The 18,098-nt window shown below is 37.6% G+C and overlaps 1 protein-coding gene across 3 annotated transcripts in view; it reads right to left on the bottom strand.

Moving 5' to 3' along the window:
- Positions 1-728: 728 nt before the first annotated feature.
- The window catches only part of USPL1 (ubiquitin specific peptidase like 1), a 40,279-nt gene continuing 22,909 nt past the window's right edge, over positions 729-18,098 (bottom strand). For all 3 annotated transcript variants that reach the window (XM_060288255.2, XM_060288254.2, XM_060288256.2), the window contains 4 exons: positions 15,962-16,091; positions 12,729-12,854; positions 6,313-6,470; positions 729-4,388 (listed from right to left, as the gene is read on the bottom strand). In XM_060288255.2, coding sequence (XP_060144238.1) covers positions 2,488-4,388; positions 6,313-6,470; positions 12,729-12,854; positions 15,962-16,091 — 2,315 coding nt within the window. In that variant the 3' untranslated portion in view covers positions 729-2,487. The remainder of the gene's footprint in view (positions 4,389-6,312; positions 6,471-12,728; positions 12,855-15,961; positions 16,092-18,098) is intronic.

Genomic DNA, 18,098 nt, shown 5'->3' with positions numbered 1-18,098 from the left:
AGGAGTCTATATTTGTGAATTTGCCTACTTGCCAAAATTTATTTGTAACCCTAAAAATCAATACTTGCAGTGCTCTTGTGGTCATTTATGGACATGCACACAGCAATGACAAATCTGAAGCCCTTGCAGTACATTTGGTCCACGCCAAACGTCAAGGCTCTTGACATTGGTACAGATCATTTGGCGTGGACCAAAGATGCTCATGGACATTTTGGATTGGACCAAATTTCCAGGACCACTGGCGTGGACCAAATGTCTTATGGACGTTTTTTGTCCTTTTCGTTGGTTACTTCACTTGTTTAAAATGGCCCCCAAGTGCTGTCTAGTATTCCAAAGTGCAAGGAAGGTGTGACATGCCTCATGGAAAAAAACATGTGTGGGATGAGCTCCATTCAGGCAGGAGTTACAGCGCTGGTGACCTTGTGTTCAATATTAATAAATCAACAATATATACTACATAAGGTATCTTTAAACAGAAACACACAAAAAACAACATTTGTTGATCAGGTGACAAAAATGTTGTGACCAGAGGCTCACAGGAACCTAACTGTATTCCCCCAGGAGCAGTGGCCCAGTATTTGCTAATTCAGTGTTTGTGGTGACCTGATACAACAGAAGTACCGCACATAACAGGAGTCAACCGTATGTATCCCCTATTACCACCCAGCATTATATATTTACCTCCTTGTTTAGAAGGCAAATTACTAAAAGGCAAGAATTTCCTTTTATTTATTTATTTATTTTTATTGCCTTATATCTGAGGTTTACAACAGTGCTTGGCACTCAGCAGAAATCTAGAAATGGTTGAATGAATAATAACAAGTAAAGGATGGATGAGCAATTCCTCAAAGAAACTCAACTGGCCAATAAAGTTACACAAAATATTCAACCTCACTAATAATCATGGAAATGTAACCAAAACCAGTCAAGGTTTTTTCCCCCTTCAACGCTACTACCTGGTGTTGGTGAGGGTTCGGCAAAGCCATGCAAACAAAAAAGTACATATTCTTTGACCCAGAAATTCCACTCCCAGAAAATAAAACTTGGATCTGTGAAAATTTTTATCAATAAGGGTAATTAACAATAACAAAACAATACAAATCACCTCAAAATATAAATTGGTGAAACAATGGTAATACACAAATGTAACATTATATAGCTATCCAAAAGTTGTCAAAAACTAAGATGGAAAGATGCTCATTAAACATTAACACACATCATTAACAAACAGGTACAGAATCTCATATTTATTTCTTAAAGTCTAAATGCATAAAAATATGAAAATGTTTGCAGTAGTTATTACCACTAAGTGTTAAGATGAATGCTCTGAAATTTTCTTGGTGTTTTCCTGTATTTTCCCAGTTTTTCCTTACAATAAACATGACTTTTTACTTCTGCAATCAGAAAAAAAGGGAGGGGTAGGTTTGGGAGTAATTTTGACAAATCATTTTTGCAGTACTGAGTCCCTAACAAAGTATTCTCCCCCAAGACTGCCACCTTCAAACCTTAGTTAACTCTGCTACTATCTCAAATCACTACAGCAGTGGTACTGTTTGGGCACCCAAACTTTAAATGAAGCTAGAGGTAAAACAGATATTAAGTTCAAGCACTGTAGTAACCACTCTATACTCGATCCCAGCTCTACAACTTACTAGTTCTGTGCTGTTTCCTTATCTGTTAAAAGTGATAAGAGTACCTTGCTCATAGGAATGTTGAGGTTTAAATGAATTAATGTTTCATTCATAGTAGAATCCAACATAGGCAAGCCTTACATGCACTGGCTATTTCTCCCAAAATATAACTGCTAGATGGTGTCCCACTTTGGTTACAGAAATAAATGTCTTGGGGGAGAAAGATGATACTTATAATGTAAACTCTTAGCACATCAACACAAAAATAGGTTACTTTTTCCTGTTACAGATCAGTTTTTTGATCACCTAACATTATATGAAGTTCTAGTAACAAGTTTCCTGCCATCTTTTGTAAAGAGAGAAAGAGGAAACAAGTTGTATGAGGGGAGCTTACATTCTACACCACTCTACTGGTAGAAGAGACAGGCTGAGACTCTTACGTAAGACCACAAAACCACTAGCAAAACAGTCATGTGTTCATGGACCATATACAATGACTTAAGTTTGTATCAACTGGTGTTTTGCCTGAACCAACATAACTAAAATTTAAAATGTAGAAATTTAATGTACCCAACTGTACAGACTGCCAGAAACTACAAACTACTACTTTTCATTTTTAACATTTTGAAATCCTCATTCTCCTACAAACACAAAATGAAGCCAACAAGGAGAACAAATTCTTCATCATTTAAACTTGTGAAACAGATCGTATGCTTTGTGGGCATAACCAAAGGTAAAACCTTCAGTAGCTTACATTTTGTTCATGACAAGGCCAGTGTGTAAACACTATCTAAAAACATAGTAAATTTTCCCAAGAGTAATAATAAATATTAAACTAAAAACAGTTACCAAGCATTCAACAATTCTCAAACAGATAGTCATCAAAATGAGGGAAGTCTAACGTGTCACTTGCTAAAGAATTTAACGCTGAAGTAGAAAAAAATTCATCAAAAATATCAGTCTTCATGGAATTTTCCGAGTTCAATGTTGTAACATAGGCATTATTTGTGAGTGAGTCTGGCTGAACTTTGCATTGATTTTTCTTAGTGGGGCTGCAGTAATTATGGTCCTGTCTCAGATGAATGTTTTGGGGAATACTGTTTAATTCATTAGGTACTGGTGCTGGGATATGATTATCTCCCATTTCTAAGTACCTAAAGTCAGCCTCCTCATTTTCTGAGAGCTCTGTTGAAACAACCGTTGTAGGGGACAGTAATTCTGCTAAAATTTCTTCATGAGTTTGACTACTGTATGAGGAAACGCCAGGAACTGCAGGGCATCCAGATTTACCATCGGCAATATCAATTTGATGTTGTAGTTCTTTTAGCAAGTCTTCAATTGATTCACAGTCATTTGGAGATCCACAATGGGACATAGGTTCTAAATTTTCACTTGGAAGTGTTCCATTTTGGGGGGAAGACATAAGAGCAGCTAATTTCTTCTTTTTTGCCTTAAGTTTTTTAAGAAGTTTTAGACGAAGTTTATGAATCTGACCCTCAACTGAGTCTCCACGGTTTGCTGAAGAAACACCATTTTCATTTCCATGAGAATTGTGGTTGAGGTGAGCTCCACATGAGGCATTTTCACATTTCTTCAAAACTTCCAAATCACCATTACCATCAGCAGGGAGAGTAGAAGCTGTGCTAACTGGTGATGGATGGCTTGGTGCAGGGTTGCTAACTGGAGGAGGCTTACCTGCACAGCTGTGAGCTTCCCTGGATGCCCAGTTACCCTTTTGTTTTGTACCTTTAGTTTTAAAGCCACCAAAATTACTTGCCCCCTTAACTGAAGGCTGCAAATCAGTCACAGTGTTTCTACTATGAGCTGAAACATAAAACGGCATAAAAGAAACACCCTTGCTTAATAAGCCTTTAACCCAACTTCCCACAAATGGTTTTTTCTGATTTTCCTTCAGAAATGGATTCTGTGACAGCTTAGCTGTTACGGTTTGAGAAGACGCTGCAGTTTCTTTTTCCTTCAAATCAGACACCTGAGATGTAACATGTTGTTCTGGTTGTAATTTCTCAGGTTTTGGTAAAAGAGATTGTTTCGATGGAGCATCCTTCTCTAGGGCAACTGGACCCTCAGTTTCTACTGAGTTTACTCTCTGTGTAAGGTCAGTAGCACGAATATCATTCACAGGCTGAGTAACGACAGTATCTTCTGTATTCAGCTGTACTGATGGCACATTTGTATTTACAAGCTGAGATGAAAAGCTTAAATCCACAAACTGGTCTTGGGTAAGCTTGTCCTTGCCTGGAGCCAATACTAAAGAAGCCATCAGTGACGCCTGCGATTGCAAAGTATGTGTTTTGACAACCCCTGCGTTCTCTGCCACAGGTTTATTTTCTAATAAAAAACCTTCAGAGTTAACCTGTATTTCTTCACATGTCAAAGGTGAAATATTCTTGTCGACCAAACCTTTCAGACCTGAAAATAAATGATGTTCAAAAGTTACGGCTTCATCCTGTGAAAGAGTATTAGGAGCAACTGACACTTTTGTGGGGTGAGTTCCTGAGGACATTTCAGCTGAGGCAGCATCACCTACAGAACACAGTGCTGGCGAGACTTGATTCTCATCTCCGAAAGCGTGCTGATCATAAGTCTTTTTAAGTGGGCAGCAGGCAGGTGCTTTATCTGTCATTTGGGATGTTTTTCTTTCCCAGATAACAATATGTACCTCTGAAGCAGGAACTTGAAATTTCTCATGCCTTTCAGAACATGGGCCTTTTAAGTCATCACATTCCAGCCAACTTCCTGGGGGATGGGGAAGGAAAGTGAAAGATGTTAGACATTCAAAAAAACCACCATCCTGGGTTAACTTTCTTCTGGCCTTTTTAACCACTGTATCACTGGATATCCACCAAAGGAGAATGCTTGAAAACATGGCCTTATCCTTATGTCACCATTTTTCTCTGCCATGTTAAAAGTCCTTACTCGGATAACAAAAGTTATACACTAACATCCAGAAATGTGAAAAACTCAGGTAGTGTTTACTCTTTTCTAAAATGCCCACAAAAATCAAGACAGAAGTATCTTTAACTTCTGGAACTTAGAATACAGTACAGTATCACCTAATATATCTAACAATATTAGAAAATAGATTAAGTTTTTCATAATGTAATGAATTTTCAAGATAAATGAAGCTTGTTAACTCAAATGCCAACACTTAATTCAATTCTTATTTCATTTCTTTTTGGGGTTAGAAAAAGAAGCTTTAGGTCTTTAGGTGTCTGCTCTTATTTTATTTCTGAGCTCCTGTTTTCTCATTTGTCAAGTAGGAATGAGATGACGGTGAAGGGAAAGAGGTTAATGTCCCTCTACACACCAAAAAAACCCCAAACAAAGCCATCTGTTAAGTTTATGTGCATACACCCTTATAAACTATCTGAACCCACCACTTTTTATCCTATACCCATTAAACTTTGAGAATATTTTCTTTGCCTAGGTCAGTGGTTCTCCACCACACATACACATTAGAATCATCTGACTAATATTTGGGCTGAATTCTCAGAGACTGATTCACTGGTCTAGGAGAGAGCCAGGATGTTTTTTATAAGCTAACCATACAATTTTTATATGCTGTCAAAGTTGGAAACCATCTAACCTCTTCTACCTGAAGCAGACTTTTCATTCTCTAGAATGTAATAAAAAAGTAAAATAAATTTTTTCTAAGTTTTTTTATGTTATTGAGAACCACTTCCCCCTGCCAATTCTGAAGAAGGGTAAAACTTTAAGGTAATAACTATATTTCTAACATGAGTTTCAATTTGCAAAGTGCAAATTGATGACACGTTATTGTGTCATCTAACCAAACCATCCCCAGGAAGAATATATCAAATATGAAAAATTTCCTAACAATTGTAAATGGAAAAATAGAACAAAATCAAAGTGACCCCTTCTCAATGAACTGATATAACACTTTAAGGAGACTGAGTTATCTTGTCTAAGACAAAGTGAACATCGTGAGGGGAAACAAACTCAATAATAAACCACATTAAATATACAGAAGGGAAAAAGCAAAATTCATGAGCTGTACTAGTTAACCTTGTATTGAAAAGTTTAATTATTTAAATAAAGGTTTTACCTTGACTGTAGCTGTTAGAAAACTATGGATTTCAGATATTCTATTTCACAGTGAGAGAAGGTTACATAGTCTGCAATGTCTAATAGTCTTAGAAATAGATGTTTACTTTTATTTATATTACTAACAATTGCAAACTCAGCAAAACTTATTTTATTTTTGTTCTCAACTAAAAAACCTCCAGAACAACGTACTTTCTTTTTAAAAGAAATACAAGGTTATAGATCTGAAAACTCAAAATTGCCACCATTTTTTATACTGAACATATATTCCTCATGTAATAAAAAATGAAAGCAAAGGCATTAAGTGAAAAATAGCAAACTGTAAACCAACAGTAGTATATCACCTCAATCTCTGTCTAAAAAAAAAATACGCATATGCATGTGTATACCCATAAATATGCTAATATAAACAAGCAAAGTTAAAAGTTAGGAGTGATTCTAAAGCAGAGTGACAGAATAGAGGAGGGGGCAGAACTGTAACAGGCAAGGACAGGAAGAGAGAAAAAAGAACCAAGGCAAAGCCTGTCTTAAAAGAACAAACTACAGTTTAGTGTCCATGCCTATTATCATGAAAGGAAAACGTTTAAACACTTACCATCAGCATCTAAAATCCATGTTATAAAATGATTATTTGCTTGGTACTGAATTACAGAAGTTATTTGATAAAGACAGCCTTCAGAATGAAATGAATAGTGCTGCAAGTCATTATGCGGCAAGCCTTCCACAAAGTGCAACATGAATATGAGAGATACTCTGTGGGAGAGAAAGGTAAGAGAAGTCAAACAAATGTAATACCATGTGTCTGGTTATACAAAAGATGGTCTAAAGCGAGTAAGTCACACATAACATTTTCAAGGCCAACTGCACTGATTTTTCTTGAGAACCTCCAGATGTGTGCCTTAATTAGAAATGGAGAACTCACTCTAAGAAGAATGTAACAGTAAACCCTTCTCAGAATGGTATCACTGACAGTTGGAAGGCATCATGCAATAAGGCTCTAACACAGACCATTAAACAAAAATTGCTCTGTGAGCCGTGATGCTGCTTTGGCTTAAAGAAGATCTCTCGGAAGCTACTTCACAGAATCAAAAGAAAAAAATCCAGACCTTTGAGAATTCTCTTCGGCATCAAGTGCCCAAATTAATTGCCTTTGTTAGATGGGACAGGTGATATGTGAAACAAAATAACAAACGTAAGATATTCAAACAAACATTTTAAAAACCGCAACATGCTAATACTTTGGCCTATTTCTCTCAGTTTTCTCAGGAAGTAGAGAGACCCATCAAACTAAAATTTCTACTTACAAAAAGTTTATTTGTGAGGAAGTAGAGAAGAAAATACAACATGATGGTTGATTTACTATAAACTTCAAGACATCCATAATTTCAAAGATACATTTTATTATTACAGTAACATAACAAACCAGAAAATAGAACCCAAAATAGGCCTCAAATAATTAAATTTAACAAAGCTCTCAGGATTTACAAAAAATGTTGAATACCTCTTCCCAATATTTAAACAGCTGTCAAAACTTACTTAGCTTACCAAAATTTATTCAGCTGAAATAAACTTGAATCAATGTCCAAAATGCAGATTATTCAAACTGATGAGAGATAATTTGTAAATTATCCCTTGTCAATCTTTCTGTTAGAGAATGATCAAATCTTTAAAACTTAAGTACCGATAAATAAAAAGTCCTGCAAAACCGTCCATAACACTAAACTCTCATTGTTTTTTGCCACACATTGGTCTGAGATGCCACTGATTATATAAAATGTACCATTATGAAAGAAGACTGCCAATTAAACTATACCATGCCATCGACTTTTAGATGTATTCCCATTTCAAACATGTTAAGAGGTGCAACTGTGTCTGTGCATCAGTGATCCACAGAAAAACCAGAGACTTACTCTCACAGCTGGATACGCAGGCTTTGGGTCTCTTCAAGTACTAATATTTAGTTCTTTTGGCCTCAGATGTTACCTTTTCGATATATTTGCTGAGGCTAGTTACTAAAACATTCTCTTGTTGATCCCTAGACTACCCAATCTTACTAGTTTATGTGAGTTTACACGTGGAAAATGTTAAATAAGCAGCATTTATTTCTTAATGGCATAATTTTAAAACAGTACAACTTAGAAACGTTGGCTTCTTGGAGTCAACAAAATAAAGCAGATGCCTCCTCCTTTTCTAGTTTATTCTCCTTTCTACGTCTCCTAAACCCTAGAATTCACGGTATTTTCCTACCCATAATTCCAGCTTGTCTCATTTCCAGCCTCTCAGGTGAGGGCTGAAGTTTACCTCTAGCTTGGCAATAACAGATTTTGTTCTCACACTTCTTCCTACCCACAGTACCTTGAGTGTCAAAGACAGTGCTCAGAGCTGAAGAGAGCAAGTCAGGTTCTGACTCAACCATAAAAAACTGGATGGGACAGGTTAACAGAACTGGAACCAAGAGTCACAAGAGATTTCAAGCTACGATCCATTTGTACTCACCTCCCTAACATGAGATTCACCTCCTCCTGTTATAAGGATCTACCCTCAGGAAGAGAAGAAAAAATAGGAAAGAGAGAAAGCAAGCACAAGAGAACTGTGCTAACTGCCCTGCTATACAAGTCAGCAGGGCACACTGAGTCAGCTCCACAAAAAGTAGCCAGTCTTGTGCTAACGGTCTGGAGTACAAGTTTTTGATTTTCAGCCCAACTAATGTAATATAATCATTCATATTTTAGAAAAAGCATATTTAACAATGTGCACATATGTACTTCTGAACTGTAATAATGTAGGCTTTAGGCAGAAAAAAATCTGCAAATGTAATTTTTAAACCTCATTACATTTTAGCTCTATTATACCACTGTTTGAATTTGCAATATGACAAAAAATGAAAAATATGAGTAAAATTAGGTGTAATTCAAAGAATTAGAATTCGTTCATGTTAATTGTAAAAAAGAAAATACATCTTTAGAAAAAATTCAACTGTTCGGGAATTCCCTGGCTGTCCATTGGTTAAGACTCCATGCTTCCACCGCAGGGGGTGTGGGTTCAATCCCTAGTTGGGGAACAAGGATCTCACATGCTGCGTGGCCAAAAAAAAAAACCTCAACTGTTCAACAAAGGTTTACAAACTGTGTTTTCTGAAGGTGGTTCAAGGATCTCACAAATAATGAAACATTTCCTGCCAAACAATGAAGACTTAAATTAAGAAACATAATTTTAACTATTTTTTATATCAGTATTCCATTCAAAATTTGTAGGGGAGAGTGTACTTTATCTGTTTTAAAAAAGTCTGAAAATCATTGTATTAGACAGTTTAACAAAGCTCTCTCTATAAGCACAGAGCAGAAATGTCTTATTTCAGTTCTCCCTACTCCCCTATCCTTTAGAAATAGTTATTTAAAAAACTGATCATTGTTAAAACTTTAAGTAAGCTTTTCAAATGACAATCCAGGATAGTGTATGACCAGATTCCTAAAGGAGATCGTGGCAGTAATGAGAGGTTCATTTCAAGAGTCTGTGAAGTAAAATTAAATCACATTCTAAGTCTATGTCACCATGCTCTGGATATAATTCCTAAATAATTTACTCAAATTTACTTAAAGAAAAGTAGCAGATTTGGACCCACCAGATTTATCAATGGACTCTTTTTCCAATGGGAACATATAGAGATGGGGATTACCTGAGACAAGGTGCTCAGGGAACACTATTAATTTTTAGAATGCTATAAGATTGAGTTATGCACGATATCATGATGGACCTAATTACTTTTAAGTTATCCCTAAAAGCTATATTAAATTTGCTTCTAAATTCCATTAGATACCAACAATCAAGTTACACAAATTTCAAAGTAAAAAAATTACCAGGGACTTTATAAAGACATTGTCATTTAAAATTTAAGTGAAATTTTACATACTAGTTCAATTTACTTTTGAATACAGTAAATGTCCAAACTATAAATTCTGCTTACAAATTGGCCCACTAGAACTCTAAACACACTTCCCATTGAAACACTGGCTGGATACATTTCCACATCAGAGTATGAATCTTTAATGTAAGTAAAGCAACATATTTGTATAATTAAAAATTATATGTTGCAATACAACAAATTAATAGATCAAACAAAAAATAGTAGTGAGTTTATCTTCAATGTTAGGGCTTGAGAAAAAGCACTATAAACTGTTATAATTATACACCAAGAAGCCTCAAGTGATCCAGTGATCCAGGGCAGGATGACAGACTTCCAATCCGGCTGCCCTTCTACCTCATCACTAAGGAAAGCACTTCAAAAAAAAAGGATTCCCTGGGAATTCCCTGGCGGTCCAGTGGTTAGGACTCTGTGCTTTCACTGCCGAGGGTGCGGATTCAATCCCTAGCTGGGGAACTAAGATCTCACAAGCCATGCAGCACAGTCAAAAAAATAAAAGGTGGGGGGGGGGATTCCCTGAAGACTTAAATCTCAAAGCTTGGACCCCAGACAGCCTATGGACTTTTGGTTAAAGATATCTCCAATGTCTCCCCAATCAAATGCCATCAAATGATAGTAAAGGACAAAAAAAGGTAATAAACCAAAAGGACAAAATAGGGAAAGGAGACATGAGCAAACGAGAAGACAATAAATACTTAGAAGACAAAAAGCAAACAGAAAAATGGTAACTTAGCAGAATGAATGAAGTGATGAATGTAGTGACTGCTACAGAGTGGGGATACTGATGAGAAGAGCTTATATGCCCCAAAGAACCCCTAAAGACTCAATATTGATAGGCAACAGATGTTGAAGAAGGTAGGGGTAAGGCCCTGGGCTGAATACTGAGATAGTGACCACAAGTGTGTATAAAGAAGACTCCAGGGACTTCCCTGGTGGCATAGTGGTTAAGAATACGCCTGCCAATGCAGGGGAACCGGGTTCGAGCCCTCGTCCGGGAAGATCCCACATGCCGCGGAGCAACTAAGCCCATGCGCCACAACTACTGAGCCTGCACTCTAAAGCCCAAGAGCCACAACTACTGAAGCCCACACGCCACAACTACTGAAGCCCGCCCGCCTAGAGCCCGTGCTCCGCAACAAGAGAAGCCACCGCAACGAGAAGCCCATGCACCGCAAAGGAGAGTAGCCCCTGCTTGCCGCAACTAGAGAAAGCCCACGCACAGCAACAAAGACCCAACGCAGCCAAATATAAATAAATAAAATAAATAAATTTATTTAAAAAAAAAAGAAGACTCGCATGCAGCAGACCCAGGGAGGAACCAGTATAGATTAGAACCCTGGAGCAGAAGGATAAAAGGTAGCCAGAAGAGAGGTTTCCAGAAAAAAAGGGGGAGGAGAACTTAAAAAACTGTGAAGTGTTTGAGTGTTTAGAAAATTTGTTAACGGGCATTTTAAGAATTTGGAAAAAAAATCACAATGTATATATAACAAAGCAAGTGAAAACACAGGCAATTAATAATTCCAGGAAAACTAAAGAGTTATAAAAGAAATGAAACATAACCACGTATCCTGCTTGGCTGGAGAGGGAATATATGCATATTCATAATAAACAATAAGTACTGAAGCACTGATTTAACCAAAAATGTAATCATATTGGAAGGACAGGGAGAGGTTAAATAGAGACGGGGCCCAGGTGTTGGTGTAAGAGCCCTTAGTCCTCAACTACTATAAAAGAAGACTATATAAAGGTGGAATGAGTACACTGTTTTGAAATCTCAAAGTAAATACTACCTTAAAGGTTTAAAAAGCAGATGCCTGGGTCTTCCCTGTGGCGCAGTGGTTAAGAATCCGCCTGCCAATGCAGGGGACATGGGTTCGAGCCCTGGTCCGAGAAGATCCCACATGCCGTGGAGCAACTAAGCCTGTGTGCCACAACTACTGAGCCTGCACTCTAGAGCCCGCAAGCCACAACTACTGAGCCTACGAGCCACAACTACTGAAGCCCAGGTGCCTAGAGCCCGTGCTCTGCAACAAGAGAAGCCAACGTAATGAGGAGCCCACGCGCTGCCACAAAGAGTAGCCCCCGCTCGCAACAACTAGAGAAAACCCGTGTGCAGCAGCAAAGACCCAATGCAGCTAAAAAATTAAACAAATGAATAAATAAAATTAAAAAAAAAAAAAAAAGCAGATGCCTGGAGATGGGGTAGGAGTGGCACTGCTCTTTTTTCCTTTTAAGTCTTGGCACTATTAGATTAACTGAGAATTTATTACTTGGATGATAATAAACCTTTAGGAAAGATTCTGAGAGGTTTCTTGGCACATCCAAGGGCATCAGAAAAAGGTTAAGAAAAGGTTAATGTCACTGGTTCTTTATTACATCAAATTAAACCTCAAAACATTTTCTTTATGTAGAGATAAGGGCAACTGAAAGCAAAGGTTAAAGAGAAGGTATGTGTGTGAGTGTATTAACAAAAGAGAGACAAACTGCCTGAAATGGAATTTACCTGTGAGTTTTTAAAGATATGGGGCTTCTGATAACATTGGAAAAGATAATTCTGATCAGTCCTCCCACTGAGGAAAACATAGAAGAGCTGGCAAAATATAAAAATGATCCATCTGCTCGAGGGCAGCAGAGAGCTTACAACAGGACGAGGAATTAGCAGGCCGAGGACTGAAGAAGAGGGAAATTCAGACAGATGAGCCTATGGCTCATCTTTGAATCATCTTAGTTCTTGAAATTAGATTAAGGACATTCCAGAATTCTAATGACTCCAGGCACTTGGCAGAGGTGAGAAAAATGGAAGTTTAATATCCTTAAAGAGAGAAAAAAGGCAAAAGAAGGTAAGACAGTAGGACAGTGGGGTCAGACAATCACCCTAAGTCAGCTCTGCAGTGGTATGTCGCCTGAACAGCTTGCTTATTGGCCAGAGTTCCTGATAGAGAGAAGCATTTTGGCAATTCACAAACATACATTAACTCAAACTTCTGAAAGTAGGTTGTAGTCATCACTTTCAATTCTACACATTAAAAAAAAAAAAAGTAAATCCACCTTCATTTTGTTCTAAAAATAGTAGTGCAATTTAAACTCACTTTTCTAATACCATTTTTCTTATCTGTGACTTATTGTTGCAATTGTTACATGGACCAAAATGGGCAGCATTAACTGGGTGCCACTCAGGGATGACGTTTGTAAAGGTGACCAGATTCTTCATACACCTATAAAAAAAGAAGACAAAACTTTGATTAAGTTAAATTCATTTATGTTAACTCAATCAACATTTAAAATAAAAAGGTACTTTCCTTTATTTGTTTATTCTTACTTTCCTATTCCCTCAAATCAATATATCCATGTTCCTCCCGAACCCTGCTCTAGCAAAGCTCTTGTAAGGACCCTCCACGTTAATTACCTATAGTTTTTCAGCTATGAGATGAAGAAAGCGTTAAGGCAGAGTTTCTCGAGAGCAATACCGCTGCTATTTTGCACTGGGTTGTTCTTTGCTGTGCGGAACACTACTGTGCATTGCTGGATACGTGGCCCATCCCTGGCCTCTACCCACTAGATGCCAGTAACAGCCTCCAGCTGTAGCAACTAGTTATCTCCAGACATTGTCAAATGTCCCATGGGACAAAAATAGCCCCCCCCCCCAGAAAAATATTTTTCTCAAAAAATAGTTGAGAACCACTGTTCTAAGGCTTTCAAATTTATTAAGAGATCATCTCTTACTCAAAAAATTCACCATCTGGCTCTCCATTATTGACAACCTAGAACAAAAAGGGGCACTTACAAATATATACAATCAGGAATAGAGACAACTTAATTATCTTGATCCTTAAAATATAAGAATATCAGCTGCGAAAGAATACTGTTTCCACAGTTTACACAAGTTCTAAATTTGCACTTTAGCCTGAATACTTAACAGCAATAGGCATCTAAAAAGATGATCTTTACAGATGCACACTGTACCTCAACTAGATCCGCTTCAGTAATATCTTTAAAAGAGCAATTATTTATTATCTAGGAGACACCACCTTCTTCTCTAAACAGTAACAAATACTGGTAAGTCATAAGTGAGATAAGCACAGGCCGTTAAAAATAGATCAGGGAAGCTAACATTTTAAAAGCAAAGCCACATAGAGGTATCAACAAATACACTGACTATATTTCTGCTAAATTCTTAGTTCTCAAAGATAAACGTGAAGTAAAGGTTCCTATTTTTTAGTTAATAAGAGGGAGTTTGTCTCAGCAAGTAAGTGTTAATGCTCCACAGGACACTTAACATTTCTGAGCACTTACTATGTACAAGTCACCGTGCTAAGCACTCACGTACCAAACAAATCCAAGTGGCAGGTACTATTCTTATCCCCATTTTACAGATGAGGAAAGTGAAATACATCAGATGATAAATGACAGACTTGAGACAGGAATTCAGGGAGTCCGACTCCAAAGACCATGTTTTTAACTGCCTCCAGAACATATCTTCTAAATTAAGTAAGAGCTGTTCAACTGGCACTAAAAGCAGCAGCACAAAAATGAATGAGTTTGCTGGGTATTCTTCCACCAGATTAAGTGAAAATACTTTTAGTAAAATGCCACTTCATTTTAGCTTTTCCTCTGTAACTCCTTTTACTTTTAGAACAAAGAACTTAAAAAAAAAAAAAAAAAGGCAAACCCAAAGTGGTTGGTGGCTTCCGTGCCTTGAGCTCTCAGAGTTTTTTCTATACAGCTCCAAAATGCACTTACCCACCTTGTATGCAAAGCCAACAGATCAAAATAACGACTAAGTCACCGGTCCCCTATTATGTTCATGTTATTTCCCTAACTAACTGGTCTGAATTTGGCCAGAATAAAGATTACTTCTGTTGAGTTCCTGGCACACAGGATATGTTCAATGAAAAGTTGTCAAACAACTGAGATGGGGATTTTGGAAAAGCTATAATGAAGCTGATTTTAATCATCAGACTTGTATATTTTATTTATGTTATTTAAAATCCAGGTGGTGATTAGGCAGTACACCACAGTGAGCAGGAAAGTCTTAGAGAACAGAAAACCTGAGCCTGAATTTTGCCACTTACTAGCGTGTCACCTTGGGCATCAATTTAACCCCTTTAAAGCTTCAGTTTTCACATTGTCAAATGAGGAGAAAGTCAGGTAATTTATAGAAATTAATGACAGAAGACCTAGAAGCAGGTATTTGTTCTCATACTCACTTACACAAAATTATTTAAGTCTTAGGTATGAGTGAAATGCTAACTCTTACTCTGTTCTAGTACTTTCAAGCTAACTGGTGAAAATACAAATGTTTCCTGGTTCTATAGCTTGGATTCCCTAGAGTGTTCTCTCAGTCCCAACTCTCCTCAACTGATCCCTAAATACCTAAAAATAATCTTGATTAAGATAATGGATATCTAAAGCAATACTTTCCTCTTATAGTTTTATTTAATAACTTTGAGAGACTCCAAATTTTCTAGTTTACTAATAGTTGACTTTCAGAAAAGAGGAAAGGCCAGCCAGCCAGAGACTTTCTCATATGTGGACAAAGTGAGGGTATCATGCCTGATGAACTTTCTCTCCCTGACTCCTCTTCTAAAACCTAATTTCTCTCCTTATTTATGTGGCAGGTGTATGGAGGCAAGATAAATTTGCAGCTTCTTTCTTCTCCATGCTTCCTCCCAAGTACCAATCTCAGGGTCATGTACAACAGCCATGATCCCTCTAATCCTCACCTAGAGGCATCAGGCAAGTAGAAAGTACGGCTGAGACAGCTCACGTGTGGAAGGATTCTGGTGATGGCTGGTCTTTCATGGGACTAAGGAAAGGAATGGGAAAGCATAAGTTACCTCTGAGGACTGCTATCAGACTCTGGGAGCCTAAAATCAAGTTGCCATGATGTTAAAAACAAGCAAACAAAAGCCCTAGTCCCTAATATTGGCGTAAACAAAACACACATAGTTTTTCAAAGAATTCTAAGAGGTATTCTTACTCAGTGGGGAATCCAGAGGGGAGGGGAGTCCAGGGGAACACGCTACGTTCCCATTTGTCCCCACTTCCCACTAAAGAACTTCTTAAGAAAATGCCTTCTAGTAATCTATCAAACCATTTTTTTTTTGTACTCTTCTAGTATGAAGAAGCAAGCAAATTGCAATTTCTGAGGCTCAAAATTTTCCTTTAAACCTTAATGGTGGAGAAACTTCAATATATGGTGGGAAATTTTATCAAGGGTAGAGAGAGCAGTGCTACAAGTGGAAGCAAGTTTTCTTCCAATTTTATTACTTGGAGCCATTTTCAACAGAATGAATCCATTTTAAAAACTAGAAAAACTAACCTGTTTTGATATTTGTGTCCACATTGTGAACATTCAAAATTCCAAGAAAAAGAATATGTGAAGAGCTTCTCAACGTGGGGTTCTGTTTTTAAGAGCAGGGGAAGTGCAAACACAGGACTTTCCATATCACCTTGAAGAAGAAAAAAAAAAATTATTGCTCATAATTAACTGAAAAAAGATAAACCAAAATTACAAATTGTTGTCTTTTCTCACTACATTCACAGTGTGAATATATGTGAATATGTATGTATGACAGAGTAAGTTATTCACAGTTGGGCAAGGGAAGTTTTCAAAGCATTTTCTAAAAATGTCCATCATAAAGATTTAATTAACACTCAGTATCTTTCATTTGTCTTGGTGGACACTTATGAAAACTTCTTAAGACAAAAGATAGAAAAGGCTCATACTGTCTCCTCAGATCTTTTTAGGTTTTCTCAGGGAAAACATATCCTCAGAACTATAACAGCCCTAGAGTATTATAAAAACAAAGCAAAAACATGTACAGGTTTGTTTGGTACAGATACTAGAAGTAATATGACTGGTGAAACACTGTACGATAGTAATTTCAGAGCTGGACAAAACCATTAAAAAGCCATCTCCATTCTGACTCTCCTGTTCTACATGTGGTGAGGGTATGACAAACCAGGCTTAGAGGACCAGATTCAAATCTCCAGACACCTTACCTACTACTCTTCTTAATCTTTTAACAATTAAAATTAAACTTCAACAACTTTAAGGCTAAAGAAGATCTGAATTTTGTTGTCATTAAAACAAAAACCCAACTGTGGATTCTGTTTTCCAATTTAGAGACCAGCAAGCAAGTTAGTAGGAGGATTTATATTCTCCTCTTACATCCATCCTCCAATTGGTTTCTCTCCTTCCTATCCTCCGGGGAGCTTAGATGCTGCCTTACTGATTTGGCCTGAGAAAGAACCTGAGTTCTTCTATCCTCTCCCTCCCCTGGGACAGTCTCACTTCCGTGGTTCAGTTCTCCCCCTGGGCTGGAACTACAGTTGCCTGGAACACAGCCAGGAGGAGTCACCTTGGCATGACCAAAAGGCAGAACAGTGGGTTTTATTGCCTAAGCACACGCTATAAATATCGGTGGTCACAAAGGCTATTTTAATAGTCACCTTTGTGGTGCAGTCCCACAGCTATTTTTGTACAAAAAACATAAAATATTTTTTATAAACAGAAATAAATACAAATCAATCTCCTAAAAATGAACAGATGCAACATCATATGCATAAACAGTGCAGAGTACAGCATGAGTTTGTAATCAGTTATCAGCCTTTAAATGCTTACTCTATTGTAACTAAATATTAAGTGAAAAAGTAATTTGTATTTCATGAGGACATAGAATCTTTAGGTCTAAAAATACATGAAGTTTTCAATGAATCAAAGTATCATGAAAGAGCTCAAAACACAGTTAAATAAGTTACATGATTACAGATCATTTTAGATAATTTACATAGCTCCTAAATTGATCTTAATTATTTTTCCTTTGATTATAAGTTTTGTGGGTATAAAGCATCCTATTAGAGAACATATAATGCCAATACCTAATTCTAATTTTTAGAACCTCCAGCCTAAATTAGTTAAGTGGTTTATTGATTGATTGATTGATTGATTGATGGCTGCGTTGGGTCTCCGTTGCTGCACTCGGGCTTTCTCTAGTTGTGGTGAGCGGGGGCTACTCATCATTGCGGTGCGTGGGCCTCTCATTGTGGTGGCTTCTCTTGTTGCGAAGCACAGGCTCTAGGCTTGAGGGCTTCAGTAGTTGTTGCACGCGGGCTCAGTAGTTGTGGCCCGCGGGCTCTAGAGCACAGGCTCAGCGGTTGTGGCGCACGGCCTTAGTTGCTCCGCGGCATGTGGGATCTTCCCGGACCAGGGCTCGAACCCATGTTCCCTGCATTGGCAGGCGGCTTCTTAACCACTGCGCCACCAGGGAAGCCCTAGTTAAGTGGTTTCTTTGCCTCTAGTACCTTATCCCCAACTCCTACCCAACTACAGATCTTCCTCATCTTATGATAGGGTTAGGTCCCAATAAACCTTTATACTGTAAGCTGAAAATATCATTAAGTCGAAAATGCATTTAATACACCTAACCTACTGAATATCACAGCTTAACCCAGCC

This window comes from Globicephala melas, chromosome 18 (genome assembly GCF_963455315.2).
Source record: "Globicephala melas chromosome 18, mGloMel1.2, whole genome shotgun sequence".
Lineage (NCBI taxonomy): Eukaryota > Metazoa > Chordata > Mammalia > Artiodactyla > Delphinidae > Globicephala > Globicephala melas.
The sequence above is the reverse complement of the archived record's forward strand: the minus strand, read 5'-3'. Positions and strand labels throughout refer to the sequence as shown.